This window comes from Neodiprion pinetum, chromosome 4, assembly GCF_021155775.2.
Source record: "Neodiprion pinetum isolate iyNeoPine1 chromosome 4, iyNeoPine1.2, whole genome shotgun sequence".
Classification (NCBI taxonomy): Eukaryota; Metazoa; Arthropoda; class Insecta; order Hymenoptera; family Diprionidae; genus Neodiprion; species Neodiprion pinetum.
The window spans coordinates 39772834-39800518 of NC_060235.2; the positions used below are offsets into that span (position 1 = coordinate 39772834).

Genomic DNA, 27685 nt, shown 5'->3' on the forward strand with positions numbered 1-27685 from the left:
AATATCCGCATATCGTGTTTACGGATAAGACTGTATAAACTTATTTATGTCAGTGTTAGAGGGCGCTAGTAATCCAGTATGTACTTCAAATGTCGAAAACAAGTTCGAAAAACGGCAGCTTTTGCTACATACTTCACTCTGATGGGGTGCAAAACAAATGAAAACATTCGAATGCCGACAACAAACATTTGACGGATGGCTGACAGATGGGAGTAAATTCTAAGTTAACGAGGTTAGGAATGGCAATCCGTCACTTTTCGTGCACGATTAGCTTCGGTGTCGGTAATATTGAGTTACCAGCTATACGATGATAGAAAAATGCCGCATACTCGAACATATTTTCGTATAGAATTTTTAGCTACACCAAAAAAGAAAAGATATGTTGCCAAAAGTATGATAATTCAAATATTACAATGAAGTCTGTGTACAGGTTAGCTGTCTTGTGCCTTGCCTTTGCTGGTTTGATATTGCTGCTCAATTTTACAACAAATTCATCGAAAAAGCTGTCCGATGATCGTTTTAAACCCAACAAAATTGGCTCACGAAGTGTCGAGCCCAGTCCTACTGCCAACTCGCTATCGGAGCAGGAAGTAGTGATATGCGTTGTAGCCTGCGGAGATCGCTTGAGTGAATCTCTGACCATGATGAAATCGGCCTTAGTTTTTACCAAAAAACCCCTCAAATTTATCGTCATATCCGACACTGATTTGATACCTGCTTTCAATGAAAAATTAACGGTATGGAAGTTAATGTCAAACAAGACATTTGACTTTGTAGTCAAGCAAATAAAATTCCCAGAACGAAGCGACGTCAGAATGTGGAGGAAACTTTTCAAGCCTTGCGCAGCCCAGAGATTATTTTTACCTGTAAGTTATCCAAATCTTTTTGTATAATTTTTTAAACACATATAATTCATAATCTTTTCTTTCAATCCAAATATATTGGTAATCTTTGTAGAGTGGAATGAAAAAAGAGCTCTGTACCATATGTGGTGTTTTACTTACATTTTATTAGCCTCCCCAGCATTGAGGAATAAATGTAGGGAAGCAACCAATTCTTGTATCGTTCCAATTAGAGTAGTGAATTAATGTTTTCTATATTTGCTGTTTGAAAAGTTGAGAAGAATCTCATCGAAAGATTGGATTTGTTTTCATTCAATCGAAGCAATTAACTGATGATATTTATTATATAAATTTCTATTTCAGACTATGCTGATTGACATTGATGCAGTTTTGTATGTGGACACGGACACTTTATTTCTTGCACCTCCAGAAGTTATCTGGGATGAATTCAAGAAGATGAATTCCAGCCAGTTGGCTGGCTTAAGTCCTGAGCACGAAGATCCCAACACTGGCTGGTACAACAGATTCGCTAAACATCCTTACTATGGAAAATTGGGAGTAAACTCTGGTGTGATGCTAATGAATCTGACTAGAATGAGAGAATTTCGGTGGACAGACTACGTGATTCCGATCCACAAAGAGTACCGTTTGAAAATAACTTGGGGAGACCAGGATATCATAAACATAATATTTTACTACCATCCAGAACGTCTTTACATTTATCCATGCCGCTATAATTACAGGCCCGACCATTGCATGTACATGTCCGTTTGTACGGAGGCGGAAAAAGATGGTGCCTTAGTTTTACATGGTTCCAGAGGAACGTTTCATTCGCAAAAACAGCCGCCGTTCAAAGCCGTTTTCCGTGCTATGGAAGAGTATCAATTGAACACTGATCCGTTTGATAATTTTTTAATACCAATGAAAAATTATCTTAATACCGACGATAAATCAAATTGTGGAAGAGTATGGAAGGTCTTTGTTCTTCAGCCAGAATTTCATCTCGATTCTAGATCAAGGACGCCGAATTGATTTCGGTTTATCAAACCTTCTATCTCTTTTCAAATGTCACAATGCAAAAGAGACGATTGTTGCCCAAAAGCGAAACGCGAGTGAAACTCGTATTAGGTACTGTAATTTCAGAACTGTTTAACACTCCATGTTTATGTCTTCGTTTTATTTGCGAAGACTTTATCTCGAAATCGATTTTGAACTTGTAGAACTTTCATTGTCCCGTTTCCGAAAGAAAATCGACCCCTTTTATAATGTGATTTTACAAGAATCTCGTAATGTATACTTGCCAATAGTTATTACAATATTATTGGAAATTTAGTTAGTTAAAAAAGTATTTATATGCATCGATTAGATTGTTTCAAAACAATTGTTTCGATTGTTGGTAACGTTTTTTAGGGTACGGGGACCCAGTATTTAACGAAACGCAAAGTTAAAATTTTTACAGCCAATTTTTTATACATCGTATATCGTACTATAATTGTATAAATATACATAATTATACTTGTTATGTATACATGAATACAAGTAAGATAGCGTAAGAGATAATTTAATTAGCAAATCTTCACAATAAACTATTATCGTAATAATTAGCATTACGCAAGAGCGTTTAAAATTATGAAATTGCAATCAATGCACGATTATGCTTTCCCTTTATATACATTATACTCCTCCAGCCAACTGTTTACTGCACGTTCACCTCTGCGAAAGTATGCACATTATACATACGTAGGCATATCTACTTGAGTTACGAAATATCAACATTTTTACGTAAATTTTCATATTCAAAGTCATAGCGGTGCTTTTAAAAGGTTTCTTTTTTGTTCTGAAACCCGTAGTAAAACGGGCGTTTAAAAATTGACAGAATTTGTAAGCCCGAGTGCAAAAATGAGGGTAACAGACCGTTAAAATGTGCTAATTGGGAACGGTGGAATTCGGCTCGGAGAGGGGGCAGAATCAGTTTTAGTGGTGGGGCGAATACAGTCAGGTGTTACGCTCCTGAGGGCCACGATGGCAAGTGATATTCTGTTTCACAAGGTGCGCTGTTTTACGCGCCAGAAGCTCAACAAGTGTTATTTTAATTCAATTTCTACAATGTAATCGAAGAGATTAAAGTTCAGAATAAGCTTGTATAATCATCACGTGCGCGAGGACGAATCGACTTGTACGTACGCATAATACCACGGATACTGTTATAAACAACAATCGAATGCCCGTACTTAGGCATATTATACATGTATATGCATGTGTATGGAATGTAATGAGTCGTGCTGACATATGAGAACACAAATGCGACATATGCATTTTCATGCATCCGTAGGTATTTTCGATCGCTAAATATACTTGTTAAAAAAGAGGAGAGAAAAAAGAGCAACAAACAAACAACAAAAAGAAGGGAACAAAACATGAATAAGTAGAAAATTGTCAAGTGTTTGTAATTCTGATAAAATACATCAGTCACAATCAAGATTCTACAATGATAATATTAAATTTAGATAAGCCTCGGACATATTTCTCCTAATCTGAGAACGATAAAGAGAACTGGCGAGATAAAAAGGCCTAGTCCCGTTTTACGATACTCAAGCGAAAGGCACGATATCCCCGGAGTGCGCTATATGATATTAAATTTTTCAAATTCCCACCGAATAGAAAATTGTGAAAAACAAACGAAAATAAGGGATAAAAAATAAACATAATTTTAACAGATATTTAAACCTGACCGAGTTAGCAGCGGCAATTGCGTAATTAAACTCCAGGTGCCGGATAAAGTTGCGTTAGCACAGTCACTGTCTTGTGATTGTGTGTATGCTTGTATATACCCGATAAAATAACGCACAGTAACGTATCATCGATCTGAACCTTGTGGATTACGCCGCGGAATACGAGTTGCATTAAAGAAAGAAAAAAATTTTAACGTAAAAATAAATATCGTATAATTACTACAAGACAAGAATAATAATACGTTCAATCAGATAAAAAAAAAAAAAAAAAATTGTGACCGTCGGTGAGATAATTCTCTTGAGAAATGCCACTGTTTAAACCGAAAAATTCTACGAGGACCGCAACAGCGTACGAAAAGAATAGCAATAATTCTTCCTCTAATCATGACGGCGGTCACCCTAACAGTAACGGAAATTCAACTACCGCCGGAAATGGAACAAGAACAAATCCTCAAGATACGCCGACGAGTCCCGTCGGAAGACCTCAGTTGGTATTCCACTGTCAACTGGCCCACGGAAGTCCTACGGGATTGATATCCGGATTCAGTAACGTCAGGGAGTTGTATCAAAAAATTGCAGAATGTTACGAATTGCCGGCGAGCGAGGTAACTTCTATATCATATATAAATATATATATATATATATATATATATATTATGTGCATACGTTATTTCATCTCAAATTGAGCACGCTGCGATGTTTGTAGACCGATTTACACTAGATTTATTATACAGCTCTCACACACGTATGCGTATGAATCATATTTATAGTACGACCTTACGGACCGGACACAGGAAGTACGCTGGTCACGGGCCAAAGCCCCTTTCCCCTCAATAATCCGGGCGGATACATTCACCGACATCCTATTTGTTTTAATTTCACATCCCAGGGTTGTCATTTTACTTTTATCACTGTAGAGGTTTTATCATTCGGAATGGAATAGTTTTCGAACGTCTCCCATATAAGCTACAATTATAAGCCTGAAGTTAGTAACGTTAACGTAACGAAACGTTGGGGGGTAGAAATGAATATTTCGCAAGTTTATAGTGACTTTGAAGTAGTTAGGTTTTCAAAATTTATGATTTTCGTAAAATAACGATTTGCCGAAACGTTAATTATCACAGTAACGTTACTAACTTCAGCCTCATCTATGTTTACTGTTGCGTCTCTATTCGCAATTTTAATCGAATAAGCGGGAACATGTGGGAGAACTTTTTGAATCTACCCGAAATCGCATCATGCACATTTTTCCAGATATTTCCTCACTCGGCGCGATACTGTAATGATGATTGATATTATTGTAATTAAATGATAAGCATTAAATCGATGTCGATTATCTTGTGTGGTTTAACAAATGGATTTAAATGTCTTTTCAGATACTTTTTTGCACCCTCAATACGCACAAGGTCGATATGCTGAAATTATTAGGGGGTCAAATTGGCTTGGATGACTTTATTTTCGCTCACAAGAAGGGCAAGTATATTCAAATGTTATTAATTAATGTATCACATCCGATGTGCGTGGGCACATCTTATCCAATTATAAATTAATTGTGCTATAGCCTAAACAGGTATATAATCAACACTTTCGTGTCCAATTGCATGTTATCAGTACTTACATTCGTATCATATTACAGATAGTGCTGGTAAAACCCATGCGTTCCTTTTTTCTACTCACGTTGAATCAAGAAAAAGTAGAAGTTACTTCAATTTCGTCGCTAACGGATTACCGTTATTTAAAGATTTGTAACCATTAGGTTATCAAAATGTACGGTTATGCAACGATCTCCAATGCACGTGCATATGCATATCAAAATGACAAAGCTAAGGATATTTATTAATTTGGTGTCCAGTAATGGTTTTGATTTTATTAACTGAATTCATGTCGACGTTGATTTCGGATGAATACGAAATTTTATTCAAATAAAGTACGGTTGATTATATTATTATGTAACAATGAAAAGAATGAAGGTCCAAATAAGACTATTTAATTGTGTGCTTAATGCCATTAATCTTTTGTTAGAAATGTTTTCCAGCCGAATAATCTGAGTTAAAGGTGCATAAATAATGATAAATCGTTAAGAAGAATTCTCATTGATACGCGTAAGATTATATCATATATACCTACATATACATAATGGGAAATTCTTTTCATAGGTAGACCAAAAGAAGTTGAACTCGTTAAAAATGATGACGCGTTGGGTCTTACCATCACAGACAATGGTGCAGGGTATGCCTTTATAAAGCGCATAAGAGAGGAATCAGTTATTGATAGAGCAAAGGTGATTCAGGTCGGCGATCATATCGAGAAGATAAATGGGGAATCTTTGGTAGGCAAAAGGCACTTCGAGGTAGCAAAACTGCTCAAAGATATACCTAGAGGAAGCACGTTCACACTGAGACTGGTCGAACCGCAGAAAAATGGATTTGGAAGCATCGGTCCGAGAGGGGATCCCAGAAAGGGCAAGAAACAAGGCTATGGCAATGGCAAAGGAACTCTCAGGTTTAGGGCTGACGGGAGTGCACAAATTGAAAACGAAGTAAGTGGAAAAAAAGACTTGTCCATTCATCGTTTGCTCAATTGTTCAATAAAAGAATGGGAGCTAATATTGTATCTCAAAATCACTAAAGTATTTTATGAAAAATATATGTATTTGGACGATTTTATAAATGTTTTCTTTTCTGTCCAGCCGGATGATTATGCAACAAACGGAGTTGAAAAAATTAATGGGCTACTGGAAAGTTTTATGGGTATAAATGATAACGAATTAGGTAAGTAAAGCAAAAACATTCTGGAGGAGTTATTTTCTTCTCTACAAGCATATTTATATTTTGATACGTTCTTCAGCTACACAAATTTGGGAATTAGCCGAGGGTAAACAGAATAGCATGGACTTTGCCGAAGCTATTGACAATTCCGACTTGGAAGTATTTGGCTTCACTGATGATTTTGTTATCGAATTATGGGGTGCTGTAACTGATGCAAGAGCTGGACGTCTACGATGATTATTATTTGCAAAGGAGTAAACGAAGAATTTTATTGCTTGTTCATATAAACGCAATCATAGATAGGTCAGTATTGCCATAATAATGCAGACATCAATTATCACAGGGTATTACACCATTAAAATAGGCCCTTTTTATATTTTAAATATTGTTTTCGATTTATTATTCCTGTTTGTTTAATAGTCGTACATGCATACACTATAAAAAGATGTATAGTTTTGTATCTTGTTATTTTTTTTTTCATTTTCTTTAGCGAATATGATTTTATACAAAGTTGAAAGTGAACAGAAAAAAATAAGAAGCAAAATGATACGAGCATAGAAGTTTTAAATTGTTACCTTGTTGTAGTTAAGTTTGCATTCAACGTTTTGTTTATATGATTAATATTACCGCCGATCAAGATTTCGATCAAAATTCTCACACTTGCAGCTCATTTCTAAATAGGTATAAGCTATTCAATTTCAATGTCTAAATGTTACACATCCATGAGGATTATTGTATTTTAGACAAAATACAATTGTCGGGCTGGACCAACAGCTGAAACATGTATAAAGCCAAAAAAGTGCTACTCTAATATCAAATAAGAAATTATTACAATGTTTTGATAAATAGCGAATACGTCAATGGTGAGATTACAATTTTCTTTCAATCTTTATATCCACTAAGGCGTATATTTATGTAATCTAAAATTCAAGTAGTAGTCATACGTTAATGTCAATGTACACATCGCTACACTATTTACTAATCGATCTGGTTAAACATTGACAATACAAACAAGTTGAACTAGACTTCATTATAAGATAGATTGAGCGTTAAGGGTAAACAAGTAATTATACTGATAATACAATGCGATGAACTTCCTTGCATGACTAAATATTGTTAAGTTTATATTAAAGACAGCGATGTAAGAAAGATTAATATAATGATATAACATTTTTTCTGGCCAATTTCTTCGATCCCGAGTTCAATATGACGATGTCCATTCTTGTTAAACTACAATTAATTATACAAAATACTGTAAGAGCTTATTATCATTATTGATAACTGTTTCATCTGCGCAAATATTATGTATAATAATACATAACACTATGTAACTTGTTGAATGAGTACATCGAAGAAAAGCATGTACTTGATATATCAAATGCATGATAAACAGTTTCGTTGATGATATAAATAACTTACACCTGTGTGGTGAGACCCAATCATTTATATGTATAAATATTCCTACAAGTATACCACCAAATCATAATCAGATATATTAAATTCAGTTCTTTAAAAGTCATATGTAGAATAAAAATTAATTTATTACTAATCGTTGTTCGATCATCACTTAAGTTATTAAGATTGGATAAGAATATATGTACTGGCATTTCTACATTTTGCAATCATTGTTGAGTTTGAAAGACAGGCTATATCGTCTGTGCAAAAACATTCTTGATAAGAACGACATTACAAAATTTAATGTGTACTAATTGTAATCAGTACGAAAAGCTCGGTTACATTTGGTGTTGCACTTTATTTTTTCGTACCATGTCAGGATTAGATACGTAATTCAGAAGAAATCAAACATGCCGGCGGGGAAATATTAATAACGATAATATTCTATCCACATATCTGAGGATACTGATATTGTAATGAATTAACGGGTCTTGAGTGTGGAGATATGTGCTTCTTTGGAATTAACTTTCCGGTGTCAATACCAAACAATAGAGTAGATTACTCGAAAATGAAACTGAAGCATAACATAATTTTTATGGAATATTATTATTAATATTATTTTAACATTTTTTTAGGGTCATCTTCTAACAAATGAAAAAAAAAGTTTCGCAGAACGAATTTCATAAAAATTCAGCAACTATTCGCGAAGGATCGAGATAAGATTTTTATTCATCACTTTTATAAATTTACGCAATATAATTTGCATAACATGAAAACAGCTTTCAAGCGATACGGAACGTATTGCAGATAATGGTTGATAAGGAGGATGAGGAGTGATCAACCAGCAGCCAATCAAAACGAAATGCTGGAGCAGCCTTGATATCAGGCGGGTCTGTTCCTTGGCAATTAAGAATGTAAAACAAAAAAACTGATTAAAGTCAAGGGTCACCGAATACTTACCGTTCCATAATACATGTATATAGTTGCTTAGTTAATAATTATTCACGAATTCTAGGCAGTATTCGTTATTCGGGTGATGTGCGAACGCCGTTACGATTGATCTAACCTAGATTCTCACACTGTATATAAATATACCTCGTGTTGAAGATAATGGCATTTTTGACTAGCAATATCGTCGGAATTTTTACAAGACGATGTAAATTTGGTTGTAAGCAAGTAAAGTTAACGAGGGTTAGTAAAAATTGTTAAAATATGATGTAAATCGTATAACCTCTAAATCGTTGATGAAACTACCTTTCAGGCTACACGAAATGTACCTAGTTTTATTAATTTACGTTAGGTTTGCATCGCGCGGTTTTCCACCGAAGCTGACGCAAAGAGTGAAGAATCTGAGTCACTGAAACCCCCCGTCGGAGACGGGAAAATATTCAAATCAGCGGAGGAGGTCATCTCTGACATACCAAATGGAGCCAAGCTGCTGGTCGGTGGCTTTGGCCTCTGTGGTATCCCTGAAAATCTCATCGCAGCGCTTCTCAAAAGGGGATCCACCGAACTGACGGTAGTTTCAAATAACGCTGGTGTAGATAACTTTGGGTTAGGCTTATTGCTGAAGCAGAATAGAATAAAACGTATCATCGCTTCCTACGTTGGAGAGAATGCAGAATTTGAGAAACAGTATCTCTCCGGAGAACTGGAAGTCGAACTAACACCACAGGTAGCTAAACACTGAGCGTAAAGCTCAGACACTGAATTATTGCAATAAAAATTTGAGTTTATACGACCTGTAGCATTTTACTCATAGGGCACTTTGGCTGAGCGAATTCGAGCCGGTGGGGCTGGCATACCTGCCTTCTACACAGCCACCGGCTTCGGGACCATGGTGCAAGATGGAAGCGCAGTTATCAAGTATGATTCTAACGGTGGAGCTGAGATATCGGGAGAGCCGAAGCAAGATGGTCAATTTAACGGACAGAATTATGTTCTGGAAACTGCAATCACCGGTGATTTTTCTCTGGTGAAGGCCTGGAAGGCGGACAAGGCGGGAAACCTGATATTCAGAAAGTCAGCCAGGAATTTCAATCCTGTTATGTGCAAAGCCGCGAAGGTAACAATAGCTGAAGTGGAGGAAATTTTAGATGTTGGGGAATTGGACCCAGACAACATACATGTACCTGGAATATACGTCAACAGAATAATCAAAGGTCCTTCGTATGAGAAACGGATTGAGGTCAGCATAAATATTTATACCTATTATAACTTCTATCATATGCGGCAGTAAATTAGTGACAAGAAATTTTTTTCAAAAAGTATTTATTAAGTTTAATCTCTGTGAAAAGTCTGCATGAACAAAGATAACTTCTTTAGTTTTGATAGTCATTTTCCATTATCTGTAATTTATAGAAAATTACAACGAAGAAGGCTGCTAAACCAAAGAAAGTAACTCCTGCTGGTAAAGCCAGGGAAAGGATCATAAGACGGGCGGCGCTCGAATTCAAAAATGGAATGTATGGTATGTTGAATGAAGTAAAATTATAAAACGAATCCCTTAAGCTTCTGTATCTTGGACTCATTCTATCATTTCCTTTTTATTCTCTAGCAAATTTGGGAATTGGTATCCCTATGCTAGCTAGCAACTATATTCCTAAAGGAATCAAGGTCACTCTCCAATCAGAAAACGGGATTCTTGGTCTAGGCCCATTCCCTAGCGAAGACGATGTAGATGCTGATTTAATCAATGCTGGCAAAGAAACCGTCACAGTCTTGCCAGGCGCTTCTTATTTCGGAAGCGATGAAAGTTTTGCCATGATTAGAGGGTACGTATTTATTGAAAAATGCGAGGATTTCTACTTGTCTTAATGTTCGCATATAAACAATAAAAGTATGGTGGAATTTTTGTAAACGTTTGAGAGCTATGACATTTCTCTGACAATGAGTTATATTCTTCATTGTCTTTTAGTGGTCACATCGATTTAACAATCCTTGGTGGAATGCAAGTATCCCAAAACGGAGACTTGGCAAATTGGATGATTCCGGGAACGATGGTGAAGGGAATGGGTGGAGCGATGGATCTTGTTGCTGCATCTAATACAAAAGTTGTAGTAACTATGGAACACAAGTCACGTGATGGACGCCCTAAAATATTGGCTAACTGTACTCTACCAGTTACAGGTAAAATTGACAACAATCAATCATTTCTACAATCGGTAATAGCACCCGATAATAACGATAATAATAATAAACGTTACAGGTCAAGGATGCGTCAACCTTATCATCACTGACCTTGCCGTGTTCGAAGTTATACCAGGCGAAGGTTTAAGACTCATTGAACTAGCGCCAAACGTCGATATCACAGAGGTTATTAGCTCTACAGGATGTGAGTTTCATGTTGCTGACGATCTGAAAGTAATGGGTCAAGTGGAGGTCGATGATGACGCTTAACATACATGTAAAGTGTTAATATATCAATATGATGTAATATCAGGTAAGATTTTTTACGCTAAAATAATATAACTGTAGAGATAATCGCTGGCAGTTGTAATAGTAATTTTCATTGAGAATCACAGACCATTATGAATTCATTAGTAATTTTCAGTAATACTTTATTTTTATGATGGGCAAATATATAGGGGTGAGTCAAATATACAAAAATAAAAATACAACTCAGAATTCACTACCTATTTCTTGAATAATTGCATTCTTTATTACGAAGAAATTGCCAACCGTTAATTTGCACTGCAATTTTGTGATAGTGCTAGATTTGTTTCGACAATTAGAAAAAGTACTTTGATTGTATAAGTTGCAAAAACTGCCCTAAAATATAATGTGTACATAGTATATTTTGCGATATATGGTTGGGTTTTTTTTAATTTCACATATCTAATAATTATGATACCTATATATATATGATTGTATAATAAATATAGATATATCAATTGTAAAATAATAGATTATGGAAATAAATCTAAGGGTAGTCCATCGAACTTCGTGAATACTGCGTATACATAGTGATGAAATGGTCATTCCCTAAATTTTGCTTTAATACTAGCAGGCAAAGGCAACAAGTATAAAACACTGTTTAGTATCACAAGACCAAAGGCAAATGCTAGCGATACAAGTAAATTCAAATCCATGTTCAATACTTCCGAAATATTTTCACCTTCCCGAGTAAAACGTTCCACCAAATACGTTTTACCATCCGGATATCGACAAAAGTTTGGGTCTCCAGGACAAGGGAAAGTTTCATTATATGGCAAGTTTGAAAAAGTAGAAACGTTAAGTACTCGGTGATTCAGTGCCAGAGATGCATACCTAGAAGGTAAGGCTGTTGAAACAGCTGCTAACCAGTCTGGTAAGTTTCTGAGACTTCGAACCCCGCCCGAACCTATTACAACTGATACTAACAATGCATAAACAACAGCCAACGCCCCCATCATAGGATTTCCGACTACCATTAATATCGCAATCATAACTTGCTCCGCTGCAATGTAACTGGCCCAAAGTACACCAGAAATGTAAGCCCATGAGGATACATCCAGCTCAAGAATCGGGACCAAAATTCCAACAGCTGCGAGTGTGGAGATAAAACTCAGCGGCAGACTTAACAAAGCGTAAGCACTCAAGAACATCGCACCGCCATACAGTCCTTCTCTCCTCTCTTGGTAATACCTCGCTCTCACACCTGGAACTGTGCACAGCAAAATTTTTCAATGACATAATTGCGGAATGTGGAAGAAAATTATTTGAACCACTTACAAAGAAGTGCCGTCACCGCTGTACCAGCAATGTAAAACAGAATAATCATGTTAAAAATCAGTCCTCCGGTTTGAGAGAGTACTTTGGCCTGAACTGGACTGGAGTAAGCGTAAAGGATACTCAAAAGAGCGATACAAAATGGTAGCAATAAAATCCTCGCAGTTAAATGTCCAAGGCCACATCTGTTGAAGGCGCAAGTTGCTGCAACTCCTCTCCTAGAAATTTTCCATATTAGAGTAACCTTTCAAAATGAGCAAATCTTTTGAAAGTTACGGTTGGTCAGTTTTTACAATTTTTGCCATAACCAGATCCGAGCTAGTCTCTAAGTTTTGAAACTTACAAATACAGAGCCAAGAGCGTCGAGAAACATCCTGGTTTTATGCCACGACCCAAGCCCTTGTGCTGTCCACCCGAAGGTGCGTCTTTCAAGCTGACTCCACCTTGCGGAGCTTCCTTCATGTACAGAACGCCTTCAACTTTGAATTTTTCCACCAGCAATGATATTTGCTGATTGGACTCAAGGAAACGATCTCTGGAACGACGATCTACGGTCGATAGACACACTAAAATGCGTAACATGTTGCTGATTATAATATACAATAAAATGTAATTATGGAACGAAGTAACGAGATATACATCACTCACAGTAATACATCAAAGGATTTTCTAATTCGGGACAGGGAAAACCAATGTAAGCAAAATAATCTAGCATGCTTCTGGTTGGCCCTGAATAGACCACAGCACCCAAGCAGAGCAGCGCCACTCGACTGACGAAGGGTAATACATCAGACCTCGGAGTTTCCATGGTGAGGACAACTATAGAGCCCCTTCTGGTCGCATAAGACCACAACATGGAGACAATTAAATAGGTATTCAGAGGATCCGTGTCCCACGTCGGTTCGTCCAACAAGAGTAAGCCAGGATCCTTGGCGAGCTGCACGCCCAACATTAAGCGCCGATATTCTGGCCTGGTCAAATCACTGACAGATCTGTTTGCAACTTGAGACAAAGCTAAGTCTGCCAAGGTCTGACGAACCCTGGCATCCCTGTTGCTCAACCCTGCAAGCCATGTCGCGTACAGCAAACTTTGGCGCACTGTCAAGCCTGGCAGAAGATGACATCTGTGCGCAACATATCCACCATGGCGTCTGAATAACTCAGGTGTGAGTAAACTTCCATTCAACGAGATTCGTCCTCTAGTCTCACCCCCAGCTCGTCCGGCTACAAAAAGTAAAATAAGCGATTGCTCAAAAATACTCAATGCAGTTACAGTGGTGATTTACCAATCACATCGAGCAGCGCTCTCTTCCCCGAACCCTTGGATCCCAAAACAGCCAGAACTTCTCCGCCATGAACTCGAGCAGAAACATCTCTGAGTACTGTCGTGGCCTCAGTGCGAGCAAAACAGTTTCCTTCATGATCGACCGTTGTGGAATGAAAAATATTAGCTATGTCCAAAATGCAGTCCGCCATCATTTTCACCCTAAAGCTGCTCACCCCTTGTTAAAGCGGTCTACAATTTGTGAAATTTCACCATAGTTGCTCGGTCATCATTAGAAACCTTGACGTCATTTGATTGTTCTTAAATCTTGTGACAAGATCCAATTAAGATTGCACTCAAGCGAAGACAGACTTGCTAACGATAAGTATAAATGTGTCCGATTCGATCCTGCACCACAACGAAGATTCGCCAATTCTTTTTTTACCCAACTGTGGATGCTGCCGCATCCTATTTGCACGGATGGTATTACGTTGGATCATTCACTGCGAAGGATTGGCTGGGAAGTCTTGTTATCCTCTCTCTGAAACAACGAAGATGAAAATAGAAGACAACTATACTCTTCGCCACAACGATGAGTAACAGATTTCTGCCATCGAAAAAAAAACTAACAACACCGAGTCAATGAACGCTCCAAGCAGCGGTGACTGAGGCACTAGCTAATAGCTGTAACCGACTACCAGTGACTACCGACTACCATCAACTGCCCCCAACCGAGTCACCGACAACGATGGGTACCAGGTACAAATAACTGGTGGGAGGCTGCTTCATGCTCGGTGAGGTGAACGTCTTCGCTCGCGAATGAGAACGGTGGGGACGTTTGATGTGGCATAAGAAAGAGGTGGGGACGGGACGAGGAGGACGGGGAAAAGGTAGATAGATACAGGAGTACCAGCAGCGAGTCCCTCGGCCTCGCTCGGCTCTCCTGACAGCGAGGCAAGAAATTCCTAGCTTCGTCCAGCCTCGCCAAAGCCGCGTCTCGACTGCGTGCTTTTCCTTTAAAACGAATAGAACGAGGAGTCAGCTCCTTTTTGAATGAAGAATGTGCTCCTTTATTTGAAGTGCCGGAACGTCGCGGTGCCTACACGTAGTCCGTGTTACATGGAGTCTCGAACGAGCCGCGAGACCGGTGTGTGCATTATTAATGGTACCGTAATAATCACTCGCGAAATATCACGGACAACGAAATGGCGCTTTCAAAAGAGCAGCTGAGATTCTTGGAGACTTCGACGCGCAGATAGAAAACTAAGGATCTCTTCCACCGCAGAATACTTACTTGACAATCCGGTTACCGTCGGTGGAGTATCCTGGAGATACTAGGTACATATACCTACCTGCAACGCGGTGAGTAGTTTCATTACGAATTCCCACTTTTACTATACGCATACTACTACTATATCCAGGGTGGCAACATACCTGGAAATCCTGGAATTGTCAGGGAATTTTTAATCTGGTAGTGGAAAATACTGAAAATATCAGTTTTCTATCATGGGAATTAGAAATCATTTTTTGAACCGAATATAGAGTTAATAAGCTGAACGATTTGGGTTTTAGTAACTTACTAGAACTGGGAAAATGTCAGGGAAAACTGGGTTTTAGGTCTTGGAAAACCTGGAAATGACATGACATTTTTTTCCCAAAAATTTTTGGTCACCCTGTATATCGTTGATACTGGATCCACACATTGCCTTTTATTTATTTTATGCTTTTACCACAATGTGTTATCCTCATTTCAATTACAGTCATTCTTTACATTCAGAACAAAGATAAGGATTGGTGAACTTTCCTAACTTAACAATGTATAGCGTAATTTTGTAGCGCGCGCATGACGCTTAAATTGTCGTGAATATACCTGTGCTTGTATTGTATAGTATAATTTGAATGGCTCGACTCATCGCGTTTAATGTATATATAAAACATAATTTGTAAAACATGTGCTTGTACACGTATAATTACCCCATTCGTAAAACAATTGCGGAAATCTTTTGCGACGGGACTTTTGCGAAAAGTGTACGTATTATACATGCTGTTACCGCATCTATTTAGTGTATAAACAAGGATATCTATTGTTTTGCACGTGCGTGGTGTACTTACCGTAAGAATGAACTTTGAGTAATATAGATATTACGATTAATAATTGTCTACTTGTGCAATTTTATTGAACGATGTGAAAAATGTTTTATTCTAACTATATTAATAAGTATCGGAAATCAAAAGTTATCGAAAAACTCATGAATGAAAAAAGTCTTCCGGCTATATTCTTAAATGAATATTATATTGAATACCATCGCGTTGAATTACACCTAATTACACTTCCTTGGAAAAGTTGGAGAAACCCGATTAAATGCTGCTTTCAGTATTGGCTCCAATAATAACGATTGGTCAAATGCCTGTCCTTACGTGTATAAAGCTGTATTTTACATGCGTCTGTATATTACAAATGCGGATAGAGCTTCGTTGAGTCATTTCAAGATCCCGTTTCTCTATACTGTATACGTGTATACCTGCAGCCCATAAACATCGCGCGCATGCTGCAGTGAATCATTCACACAGATCGGAATTTCAAAGAGCCTTGCGTGCAAAAGCGGCAAATCCCAACATGCATTATTACTTGCACGCCGGGCGATGTACTGCACCTTGAATATCCGTTCATAAATTAATACACGTAATTATTTAGCACCTAGGTCGCAAATTACGTCAAATTCTAGATTGCATGTCGCACGGCATTGTACCTACTGCAGGAATTTTTGCAGACACTTTTTCGTTTTCCAGCATAATTCTCTGACTCCTCGGCATATCATTCATTTTTGTTATTCTGTTAGGCAGAAATATGATATGTGAACAGGTATAATCAGAAAAATGCTCAAATACGTGAGTAACAACGGAAAAATGTCGTTGTTATTTTTCGCGCAGTACCGAAGTTTATTGCACGTTGCGTTGAAGCAATAAATTTTTCTAGTTTACCTCCACGTGAATCGCATAATGTACCCTAAGGTATGTCGCCAACTGTATACCTACGTAATAATTATTGAAGGACAAACTTCAGTCGTATGTGTACACACACATGATGTCGTGTACGTTACAACTATCCTACCGACTTGTATGCCTACCTTCTCTATACGCCAAGTGTTATCGGATAGTCGAGGTTAGTTTTAACGATTCCGCTCAATTTTGTCGTTACAGACTAAAATATATCCCTCACTCATATTATAGTGTTCCACATTTATTATATATACGCCATGCGCTCGATATATAAATTACACTAATAAATGTTCGCTAAATAGCGGGTCCGTCGATTAAAACGACAGGTATAACAGCTTTCTTTCTGTATATAAAATATCATGTAGTTCCAGGTATAACCTATGGCCATAACCGAATATGTGTTGATAGTTTAAGAGGCCAATATGTCCCGCCAAATCCGCATTTCTGTAATCGTGGAAGGTGATTTTTTAAATTCTATTTTTTATTTGTCGTTTTTTGCATTTTTTTCTAAAGCCGGATATATTTGTATATACCCAGGGCCACGGATAAGTAATGGATTTGATCGGTAATTTAACCGCTAATCAACTTATTACACAGGCATACTGTACTATATCCTGCAACTGTTGGCAAAAACTTTCGTTAATTTCTCATCTGACTTGTACACACTCGTGTTTGCAGATAAAAGATCATTTATATGTTATATACAATGCACGTATAACATTATAAACCTGCACTTGAAGCACAGACTATTTTATATACGTATATTACATCGATATACGTGCAAATTGAAAGTTATCGTCAAGCATTCGACACGCATTGAAGATTACGTTGTAATTATGCAATAATAAGGTGTTTCAAAATAATTAGCTGTATCAACATTGATTCAGTGTAAATAAGTATCCGCGTGTAGGAACATTCGTTATACGTTGTTCGACACAGGTGAAAATAACGATGGGATGTATGTGTAATAGTAACTGAGAGTACAATTTATCCATAATAATTAATCTATAAATAATAAATACCAAATCCCTGACGTACATTTAAAAAAAATTTATACCCAGGGTAATTAAAGCCGGTTTTAGAAAAAATAGACACGAAGCCCCGGCTCGGCAGTAACTGTAATAGGCACATACATCCGGATCCGTAAATAAAAACCTAATATAGCGCGTGGGACTGGGACCTATAATATTATAAATCTGCCGGTGCAGTGAGAACCGCATACGCATGGCAAAGTTTTTCTCTCTTAGACTACGAGAGAAATCCCTCTGCACGGTGAACAGTGTAACAATCTTTATCCCGGAGTAAGAAAGCAATGTGTCAAATAATAAAACTCGTACATATCTAAATGTAGGTACAGGTATATCGATATTTTTATGTACGGTCATATTCACATGCGGCACATCCCTCCACAACGGATGCAAGCATACCCGACATCTCTTTGGCAGGATTATAATACCTGGGTATTTGCACACCTTCGTTCCATGGTTTGCCGTATTACACGTGATGCGGAGATCTTCCGTACGTCTGCATAAATAAACAGTATGAACGTATGATACGTATGTATGTACCTATACATATGCAATTAGTCAAATATTACAACAATGGAAAGTGTCCCGTTAGTGACATACAGGTGTCTGTGTATGTATGTATAGGTATGCATGTACACCTGGGGACAATGAATTTGAGACGGCTAATTCTTGACACTAGACAGTTATGTTGGCAACACAGAGAAACCTGCAACGCCACAGTCGGCCAAACGCGAACAAACTTGGTCTCAATAAACATAATATAACACATGGCCATCGAAACTAACCTTATTCAGTGGTGTCAATCTAGCAAGTTATCATCCCCGCGGTATTTTAAGGTTAGATTCGACGGTCATGGGTTATGTTACGTTTATTGAGATTGAGTTTGTTTCGAGCTCGGCCGACTATGGCGCTGTAGGTTTCTCTGTGTTGCCAACATAACTGTCTAGTGTAAAAAAATTAGCCGCTTAGATTCATTGTCCACGAGTGTACATGTGCAAAGGTATAATACTTATGGGGCATTCCAGGTCAATTCGACAAGGGTCTGACCCTCACCCTCTCCAATCCGAGTCTTAATGACCGGAGGTGTTTCGTTAGCCTAAAATAACATCTCCAAATTTTTCTCAGATTTTTGACCAACCCCCCTGACGCCCCCCCGACCCCTTAAGTGATGATATTTTCGAAAACGGTCAATCGGACATTTTTGAGAGTAATGAAAAAATTTACATAAATTCTGTAGCCAAAAAGAAAAATATCCCAACCAAAATCTAAGTGGAGAGGCAAAACGGTAATTTTTTATCAATTTTTTTGCCGAATAATTATTTTTTTTTTCAGTAATTTTGATTTTTTTCGCATTTTTCAGGATTTCATTTTTCTGGAATTAATATTTATATTACTCTTATATAAGTAATATAAATATTACTTTTCCGATGGTGTTGCATTTAGGAAAATATATTGAATCCTGAAAAACGCGAAAAAAATCAAAATTACTGAAAAAAAAATAATTATCCGGTAAAAAAATTGATAAAAAATTACCGTTTTGCCTGCCCACTCAGATTTTGGTTGGGATATTTTTCTTTTTGGCTACAGAATTTATGTAATTTTTTTCATAACTTTCAAAAATGTCCGATTGACCGTTTTCGAAAATATCATCACTTAAGGGGTCGGGGGGCATCAGGGGGGTTGGTCAAAAATCTGAGAAAAATTTGGAGATGTTATTTTAGGCTAACGAAACACCTCCGGTCATTAAGACTCGGATTGGAGAGGGTGAGGGTCAGACCCTTGTCGAATTGACCTGGAATGCCCCTTATGTACCGTGTAAGTAAGTACAACGGAACTGGCGGCGGATTCAGCATAGATTCATCGTGAATTCAAGGCCTCGGTTAGGCGTGAGGAGCTGTTCCAGTGTCTGCATACCTGATGTCCATCTCTTGTTGGTGGCATGGGTGTGCCAGAACGTGTATTTCAACAGCGTTAGGCCTCGGTGTGTGGGTGGAAATTTAAAAGGTGTTTCCTCCCCCTCTGCGATGGCTCTTTGTAGGATACGCAATGGGTACGCCGCGGGATGCTTGCGGAATGTGTCACCTGAAAACACAAGATCCGGGCTAATAAGCGTAAAATAATATAATAACTGCACGCGTGTTGCGAGTACGATAATTAAACCGGTGGTGAAACCGTGGAACGCCTAATTATTACTATACGAGAACCGGTCTTCAACCTGCCCGTTTACTATAAGTTGTACTAAATTGCATCTACCTGAAAAAATGGGTGACACACATACGCGATGGTTAAAAATTGGTGAATTATCGACGAGGCGAAGCTCTGCTCTTTCGGAAGAGACCAAATTTTGTCGCTTATAACGCCACGATGTATAATTCACCATGCAAATGTGTTTCACGTTTTTAAATTCCCGTTTCAGAGAAAAAACGAAGTTATTGTAGTCATCTCGAAAATGAACAGTCCAGTTTTCCATACATCACCACGTTTTGAAGTTTAGAGAATCACCTTCGATCATTTTCAGATGAACGTCTGTGAGCGCGTGTGATAATTTTTTTGTCCGACGATATTTCGAGAACGAATTACCGGATTTCATTGATTTTGGTCTCAATCGACGCGGCTTTCCAAATTTAGAATTGACCAGATTTTGGCTTTGATCGGTCTGGTACTTTTTCAATTATTCAAATAACAAAATTCCAAAAATCAAATAAAAATTATGATATCTTTAGAATGGATGAATGGATTTGAATGAAAATTGGTGCCGTTAGGTTTTTTGGATCGGTAATCACGAATCTAAGGTTAGATTTGCGAAATTTAAATTTGCCGTATTCAATAAACTGAAAAAGAATTAAAAACATTTGAATTTTGATGAAAATTTCTATTCGTCAGTTTGTTGGGTGGCTGATCACGAATCTGAAGTCAGATTGCGAAATCCAAAACGGCGATGCAATATGGTGGAAAAAAATCCAAAAATATTCCGATTTTGTAGAAATTGGTAGGCGGAGGTTTTTTGTGTCACTCATAACGAACCCAAGGTCAGACTTCCAAAATTTGTAATGATGGGTCCATTATAGTGACGCTAAATAAAAAAAGTTGTCATATTTCCATATAACTGGATATCCGAGGGCTTCCAAAGCGGTGATCACGACCCTGAATTTCTAGTTCGAAATTCAAATTGGATATTATTCTTTTTTTCTCTATAAACTTGGAACCTGCAGTGTGAGAACGGGAAGTTCGAGGGCTCGTTCATGGCCAGTCAAAAGCCGCTCGTTTATATTATATTCATCTTTGTCGCGGGTGAAGCAGATTAGCGGTACATACTACGGATTCTCTTCACATATGCGGGTATGTAAACGCACTATAACGCAGGTATGCAGGTAGCAAAACAAAAACAGATGCAACGACAGGTAATGAGCTGGAAATCTTAGCAAAACACACAACATATGCGGGCAAGCAATTGCTAGGGGGTTTGTAATACAGCTGCGGATGCGTTGAAGCTATACGTACTGTAGGTAACGACGTGGAAGAGGATTTGTACGAGATACTCTGTACAAACATTGCTACAGATATCCACCGGATAGATATTTTTTTTATTTATTTAACGTCTATTTGTCTGTTATTGCATCCGTTCGAAACGCGAGAGGTATATAAATATTTTTCATGTTCAATTTGCTGTTTCGATTATCACATAACTGCGAAGACATTTTTATCTTCCTTATTCGTTTATTCTTCAAGTTCCATTATGATTATTTGCGATTGTGTTTAGATTACCTATGAGTAGTTGGCAGTGAACTGATTGAGCAAAAACACCCGGTTACAAAAGTTGGGCAAAAGTATAAAATCCTGCATAAGAAATCGCCGAGTAACGACCTTGAGCTGCATAATATTTCGAAATTATTTCGAAACTGGTGTGTTGAGGGGAAAACGGGGGCACAGTGACCATGCATAAGAAAGATTGAATTTTTACAGTTCTACTTCGAACGGCGAAAATCGTCGCGTCGATCATTTCAGAAATTTCTTTTATCTACAAATAAACCGACGAATTTCCGAATGTATATATGTACAATATATGTGGAAACGCATTTCAACCGCATTTTAACTGCACAAATCGCGAAAATTAATTATAATGTATATCGGCTGTTGACTCTCGGCCAGATATCTTCTACAATAGAAATTTAATTCGTCTCCTTGCTTTCAAGTACATTAAGAATTCCAGTCTCGGAACGTTTTGTTGGTTAATTTGTCACTTCGACGGCGGGAATTCCGCATCGAGTGTTACCCACATTTGAACGTCCTTCAAGATGACGTCTTCCCTTAAATTAGCCAACGATGAGCCATCTGCGGTCAGATCATTACTGCGAAGAACGAATCGGTATACGTGTAGATACATAAAGTCGAGTTCCGTTCTTTCACTTTTACGAGAGGAATCATGAATACCGTTATATATTGTCATCTGATGTCCGTGCTGAGAAGCCAAATACTGCGATCGGCGCTGCAGCCATGTTTTTCTCGCAGAATCTGTGTAAACTTACGAGCATCTATTCATTATATACCGCAAATACAAAAATAATAAAAGATTTTATTTTTTCTGAATTTATTGCGATTATTTTTGATTATTCAATTTTTACAGTTTCAAGTCACAATAATTCTCAAAATATGCAAAATTGAATAAAATATCTGGATACCTTTTTTGTACTAAATATTGTTGCCTCCGCAAAAAGATCTCTTGATACTTTTCATTTTCTTCTGTATTGTCACGCGAAATCGCCGATAACTTAAAGTAAGCATTTTTCTACGTGTTATTCCAATGAAAAAACAGAAACTCGAAAGCGAGACCTCTTCATCTTATCCGATCGAGCTCGAATTTTTAAGGATTTTGTTTTTCATCATAAACGATAGTTTTTTAGAATAATTTTCAAGGAGTCGGTTTTTCAAAATAAGAATATGTTTTCTTTTTCATAGTTTACTAAATTTCAGACATTCCTAAAGGTGCGAAGCAACGTTATTAACATCATACTCATTATCTTTCTACCTGTTTCCCTGCTGAGTTCTACGTATATAGCTCTTCCTTCTCCATCTCTTTCGCCTGCCAAATCGCAATATGTTTCATCCGTACATATTTTACGCTGTTCGCCGAGTCAGTTAGATTTCAAATCTACGTTCTTCTACAGCAGTAATTATATTTCAAAGTCCCGTTTTTTACTTCGACGTTTTCTACCTTCGGCGCGGAAAGATCAGTTAATGTATGTATGTAGGCACATACACTCGACGGTATCCTACATTATTTTAGGACAGTGTGCAGATCTCAGTGTGTATACCTCGGGGTACGGGTAAAAATTCCGAGTTGTCAAAATTCAGATCAACCGTTACGTCGTACGTCAACATTCCTACTGGTCGATACTCAGAGTAATCAAAATTTCTAATAGTTAATCATCGTCCTTTCCGGATCTTCGACACTTCTGAATATGATATTCCCTAATTGCTTCCTATTTTTAAATTTCAATTCGAACTAATGACACAATATTCGATGTCGCGGTCAATCTGAATTTTGACCTCTGCACCCTATTAGACCTGTTTATATCGATATATTACTGATTATATCATCAGGTTTCACTGATATATAAATTGTCATTTCTGTTTCTAGGTAACATTAAAATGGGCTCTGAGGCTTGGGAATTGGAAAGGAGATATTCCGTTCCTGGAGCATTGGACACCCGGGGTCTGGAACCACCAGCAAGCGAAGATCTTCATGCTTGGTCCATTTACCGGTAAATTGAAATTTCGCCTAAAACTATTGAAACGTTCTCATTAATGTTAAAACTTCAGATTTTGTCAAAGTCAAAAGTGATAAGGTGGGTCAGAGAAATTTTGAAAACCGTCATTGAACCTCCGGAACTTGACATATTTCTAAATAGCGGTGTATCAATTCCATAAAACGATTTCTCTAATAAATTCTACTCGTGTTATGATTCACAGACATGTTTATACGATTTAACCGAAATACTAAGTAGTATTTCATGCATTATCCTCGATTATGGTAATATTACTCATTTGCTAATTCTACCGACCTGGAATCAATTCATTTTACAGTCAAAACCTCAATTCTGACTTCACTGACTCTGCGTTGGGTTCAGCCGAGAAATCACCGTTACCATACGGGAATTTTCAACTGAGAGATTCGACGGTCCAAAGCATACTGAGGCATCCACGATATGGGCCCAAGAGTCCGTTGGCCAACAACTCATTCACGTATTTGAAATTCGGATTGCCAAGGGTACTGCCACCCTCCAGAATCCGCGACGGCTCCAGTGGCTATGATTCCAGCGAAGAGGGTCGCAGAGTGCCTCTCCATGGAAGTGGGGCCCATGCGAGTGCGATGCGATCAGCCAGGAGCGATCCAGATTTTAGACAAGTTCACGCGGTGCCCAGAGATCAGGCTAGCTCTCAACTCAATGTCAGAGAGAGTGCGAGGCTCAGAAGTGCCAGCGAGGCTAATCTATTGAACACTTATAGACCAAGCCGAAGGCACAGCATGGCGCCAACCGAGCCTGGATACAGCCACCACGGTGCTATAGCCTTTGAAAATTTACCAATGCAAATGAGACCTAGTGCGATACCCATGCAGCATCCACACTTACAATTTCGAGGTGTCGAGGCTTCTGGATCCAATGGATTACCTTTGTTGAGGGGCATATCTTTGGAGGTGGGGGCTAACGAAGTGATGGCTGTGATGGCCACAACAGAAAGGGAGGGAACCCTCATTATGGAAACTATTTCTGGTCGTAGGAGAATTAAACGTGGAGATATTTTGATGAATGGAAGGTCCATGTCTGCTTCTTTGCTGAGGTATTATTTTTGCTTACGATAAAAATCATTTCTCAGCGATAAGTGTACCACATAGGTAGGAACTTTGTTTTTTTCATCTTAAAGGTCTCGTGTCGCTTATCTATCTGCGGAGAGTACCCTCAGTCCGGGTCTTACGGCGGAGCAAACACTCAGCTTTTATTTGAGACTCAGAGGAGGATCGGGATCATCGTCTATGGAATCAGATGCAATACTCCAAGAGCTTGGCTTGGAAGCAACAAAACACTGTCTTGTGAATACTTTGACGACATCAGAGGTCCGAAGGCTTGCCTTGGCGTGTCGATTGCTTCAAAATTCCCATATTCTTGCCTTGGACAGACCAACGCATGGTCTGGATATTTTCGATGCATTTTTTCTGGTCGAATACTTGAGGCAGTGGGCTAGCCGAGGACAAAGACTCGTCATTTTAACCCTACATCCACCGACGTACGAAATATTAACTATGGTATCAAGGGTTGCACTTACTTCTGGGGGTAGGATCATGTACACCGGCCCTAGAAGAGACATGCTGCCCTATTTTGCCCTCGCCGAATTTCCTTGCCCTCCGTTCAAGAATCCTTCAGACTATTATCGTAAGTAACATCGAAGACCGAGATGCATCGTCGAAGTATAAAACTTCATTTACCTACTCACGCTGTAGTTACGGATCATAAAGCTAAATCGAAACATTTTTTCATAAAGTTGACTTGGTCACATTGGACGACTTGTCAGCGGAAGCAATGCTGGAATCATCGCAAAGAATAGATCACCTGGCAGAACTGGCAAGAGTGAGATTACCAGGCATAAGCGATCCCGGACCTCCTGGACCGTTGCCTCCTTCAATATCAAGTGCAAATTTACTTGTACAAATCTACGTTCTGTTACTGAAGACCTTGATATACAGCCAACCTGGAGCGTTGGCTCGAATCTTACAAAAAATTCTGTTTGCTGCTTCCCTTAGTATAATCCTGGGTGCAGTGTTTTGGGATGTATCTGGTGATACTAATTTATATTTACGAGACAGAATTGGACTGCATTACGCTAGTTTTGGAATACTGTGTTGGCCACTCAATCTCATAGCTATCATTGATGTTTCTAAGGCCAGACTAAGTGTAGAAAGAGACATCAGAGATGGACTGTACGCAAGATTTGTCTACATTTTTGTAGAGGTAAGGACTTTTCGTTTATATACCCGTGTACAAATATCTATTCTTCATTTTGTTTTTTCAACTGGAAGCTGAGTATGTCCGGTTTTCATTTGACTGCTCACTTTACTAAACGGGATTAGCAGGTGTTTTCACAAGGGATTCTTTTTGTTGCAGCTGCTGTGCAGTATACCAACATGGTGTGTCATTTTTCTGATATATTTAGCACCGGCATTTGCAATGTCAGGCTTACATTTAACTCCGGAAGAAAACTTATCAACACTGTGGAATTACCTGGCGATTGGCTTGCTGTATTTGATGTTCCAGCATTTAATTTGTGTCTTATTCGCTCATATTTGTAAATGGCCTGGCTTGGCAGCCTTTTGTTCGGGATTAGTTATTGGTGAATTGACTTTAGCTGGAGGTGTAACTTTACATTTAGAAAATTTCCCGTGGTGGTATAGACAGTGGAGTCCCATGGAATGGGTTCTGTCGATACTACTTCCCGAAGTTCACGGACCTTGCAAAGCGAAGCAAGTTCTACGTCAAGATATCATCTTCCAAGCGACTTGTGAAACGCCCGATGGCCTTGTAACTTTGCAAGAGGTTGGTCTGGATAAAATTAAGCCACATTCTATTTTGTGGCTGGGCACAGCCACAGCAGTGTTGGTTATTCTAATTGTAATAGGATTTTTATTCTTCAAATATGCAACGCCGAAGCGGCCGAGAAGCGCGCCAAATAAACCGTAAGTTTTTTTTACTTACACCTTTCGGGTAATGATTCTCACATGAGTTTTCACAAACAGCATCAAGTTTTACACCTTACCAAATTAGTTCGATTTACTGATCAAGATTCATAAATCCTGCATTTCCGTCGATACTCAGCGTATCGAGTGTTATGGAAATCATGTATTGCTCTATTTACTGTCGAATGACTTATGCTGTGATTGACAAACTCATGTAGTATAGAATATATAGTTTTTACTTTTGCATACATTTTATTTCAAACTTGTCTTGGAGATGTCTATGCTTCTGTGACTCTTTAAAGCCAAGAGCTTTAGAAACTTGCAGAATAGACATCTAATAGATTCGAAATTATATTAAATGTGTTATTAATTATTGTAAACTTCAATGAAGTTTACTGAATCGAGCAAACCAGTTATAAAACAAAGAATGGATGATATACTTTCTCTGAAATAAAAACACTTCCAATAAATATCAGTTTGAATAATAATTACTTCATTTGATATATCAGAACCTACTTGTCCATCACTGATCTTCGACTAAAAAAAATTTGTCCATCACCTAAGTGATATTACAACGTATTAGAATAGACTAGAAATGGACATATTTTGCAAAAAAAAAAACTACCAGCAAACTGTAAGTTGTTATCTGCTTTATAAATTCCAACTGTTGGCCTTGACTTATAACTCGCGTGAAACACATATCAATTTACTTTGATATCAGTAGAATGAAAAAAGGAGAAATTCTTCATATCTAATCATGTTTCAAGGCTTAGCTCACCATTTTTGAGATGCGTTACTGATGAATGAATGGCTTTTAACTTTTGATAAATCGTAATTCTTATCAGCTGATGAATAAGTTCCATGATGTATGTCGCATGTATTGCTATTACTTCACAGTTAACTGTGTCTTGAATGAAATAATCAAACCGTCTTCTAATTATGTGATTAACGTTACCAGATATGTTCAGGTCGAGGGAACGATTGATATTTTTAATCACATATGAGGAGGGCATTGTACACTTACGTTTGTTCGATTATCACAGTAGCTATAAATACATGGATAGTTGCGTGAACAGCTAAAAGAACATATTTCATGCAGTACAAATATTTTCCTAATAAGCATCTATACTCTTCTTAATGGTGCAAATTACTTCAAATCTTCTAGCCCTTTGAACTCTTGTTCTGTACAGCAATTAAGACAAATTAACCTTTTATTGA

At 38.0% G+C, this 27685-nt stretch overlaps 5 protein-coding genes and 1 long non-coding RNA gene across 6 annotated transcripts; 4 read left to right on the forward strand and 2 right to left on the reverse strand.

The window, feature by feature from the left end:
- The first annotated feature begins 45 nt into the window (after positions 1-45).
- Positions 46-3886, forward strand: shams (glucoside xylosyltransferase 1 shams). The gene is made up of 3 exons (XM_046623594.2): positions 46-232; positions 431-866; positions 1206-3886. Exons 1-3 carry the CDS (start codon positions 207-209, stop codon positions 1872-1874), a joined length of 1131 nt encoding a protein of 376 aa, XP_046479550.1. The 5' UTR covers positions 46-206; the 3' UTR covers positions 1875-3886.
- On the forward strand, positions 3880-7516 carry kermit (PDZ domain-containing protein GIPC-like protein kermit). The gene is made up of 5 exons (XM_069135624.1): positions 3880-4179; positions 4951-5051; positions 5735-6113; positions 6264-6345; positions 6422-7516. The coding sequence occupies exons 1-5, from the start codon at positions 3880-3882 to the stop codon at positions 6577-6579; spliced, it is 1020 nt and encodes a 339-aa protein (XP_068991725.1). The 3' UTR covers positions 6580-7516.
- Positions 6751-9121, reverse strand: LOC138190908 (uncharacterized). The gene is made up of 2 exons (XR_011176996.1): positions 8969-9121; positions 6751-8629 (listed from the first exon to the last, which is right to left on the reverse strand). It is a non-coding gene; the product is annotated as an uncharacterized lncRNA (long non-coding RNA).
- SCOT (Succinyl-CoA:3-ketoacid CoA transferase) lies at positions 8594-12382 on the forward strand. The gene is made up of 7 exons (XM_046623571.2): positions 8594-8928; positions 9038-9412; positions 9500-9925; positions 10099-10207; positions 10295-10511; positions 10655-10866; positions 10946-12382. The coding sequence occupies exons 1-7, from the start codon at positions 8848-8850 to the stop codon at positions 11134-11136; spliced, it is 1611 nt and encodes a 536-aa protein (XP_046479527.1). The 5' UTR covers positions 8594-8847; the 3' UTR covers positions 11137-12382.
- LOC124217655 (ATP-binding cassette sub-family G member 5) lies at positions 11273-14498 on the reverse strand. The gene is made up of 6 exons (XM_046623564.2): positions 14342-14498; positions 13734-14252; positions 13096-13671; positions 12791-13013; positions 12451-12665; positions 11273-12382 (listed from the first exon to the last, which is right to left on the reverse strand). Exons 2-6 carry the CDS (start codon positions 13924-13926, stop codon positions 11715-11717), a joined length of 1875 nt encoding a protein of 624 aa, XP_046479520.1. The 5' UTR covers positions 13927-14252; positions 14342-14498; the 3' UTR covers positions 11273-11714.
- On the forward strand, positions 14246-26937 carry LOC124217650 (ATP-binding cassette sub-family G member 8). The gene is made up of 6 exons (XM_046623556.2): positions 14246-15073; positions 23378-23501; positions 23824-24579; positions 24664-25169; positions 25279-25745; positions 25899-26937. Exons 2-6 carry the CDS (start codon positions 23389-23391, stop codon positions 26469-26471), a joined length of 2415 nt encoding a protein of 804 aa, XP_046479512.1. The 5' UTR covers positions 14246-15073; positions 23378-23388; the 3' UTR covers positions 26472-26937.
- Positions 26938-27685: the final 748 nt, after the last annotated feature.

What these genes read in the sequence shown, in the direction of transcription:
- SCOT (XM_046623571.2), top strand. Translation starts at nt 8,848, where the DNA reads ATGGCATTTTTGACTAGCAATATCGTCGGAATTTTTACAAGACGATGT. An exon ending in CGTATGAGAAACGGATTGAG is followed by an intron (nt 9,926 to 10,098) that starts GTCAGCATAAAT and finishes TGTAATTTATAG; the next exon opens with AAAATTACAACGAAGAAGGC. An exon ending in AGTTTTGCCATGATTAGAGG is followed by an intron (nt 10,512 to 10,654) that starts GTACGTATTTAT and finishes ATTGTCTTTTAG; the next exon opens with TGGTCACATCGATTTAACAA.
- LOC124217655 (XM_046623564.2), bottom strand. Translation starts at nt 13,926, where the DNA reads ATGATGGCGGACTGCATTTTGGACATAGCTAATATTTTTCATTCCACA. An exon ending in AGCGCTGCTCGATGTGATTG is followed by an intron (nt 13,672 to 13,733) that starts GTAAATCACCAC and finishes TACTTTTTGTAG; the next exon opens with CCGGACGAGCTGGGGGTGAG. An exon ending in AAATCCTTTGATGTATTACT is followed by an intron (nt 13,014 to 13,095) that starts GTGAGTGATGTA and finishes TACGCATTTTAG; the next exon opens with TGTGTCTATCGACCGTAGAT.
- LOC124217650 (XM_046623556.2), top strand. Translation starts at nt 23,389, where the DNA reads ATGGGCTCTGAGGCTTGGGAATTGGAAAGGAGATATTCCGTTCCTGGA. An exon ending in GAATCCTTCAGACTATTATC is followed by an intron (nt 25,170 to 25,278) that starts GTAAGTAACATC and finishes TTTTTCATAAAG; the next exon opens with TTGACTTGGTCACATTGGAC. An exon ending in TTGTCTACATTTTTGTAGAG is followed by an intron (nt 25,746 to 25,898) that starts GTAAGGACTTTT and finishes TTTTTGTTGCAG; the next exon opens with CTGCTGTGCAGTATACCAAC.
- kermit (XM_069135624.1), top strand. Translation starts at nt 3,880, where the DNA reads ATGCCACTGTTTAAACCGAAAAATTCTACGAGGACCGCAACAGCGTAC. An exon ending in ACGAATTGCCGGCGAGCGAG is followed by an intron (nt 4,180 to 4,950) that starts GTAACTTCTATA and finishes ATGTCTTTTCAG; the next exon opens with ATACTTTTTTGCACCCTCAA. An exon ending in GTGCACAAATTGAAAACGAA is followed by an intron (nt 6,114 to 6,263) that starts GTAAGTGGAAAA and finishes TTTTCTGTCCAG; the next exon opens with CCGGATGATTATGCAACAAA.
- shams (XM_046623594.2), top strand. Translation starts at nt 207, where the DNA reads ATGGGAGTAAATTCTAAGTTAACGAG. An exon ending in GTAAATTCTAAGTTAACGAG is followed by an intron (nt 233 to 430) that starts GTTAGGAATGGC and finishes GTCTGTGTACAG; the next exon opens with GTTAGCTGTCTTGTGCCTTG. An exon ending in CCCAGAGATTATTTTTACCT is followed by an intron (nt 867 to 1,205) that starts GTAAGTTATCCA and finishes TTTCTATTTCAG; the next exon opens with ACTATGCTGATTGACATTGA.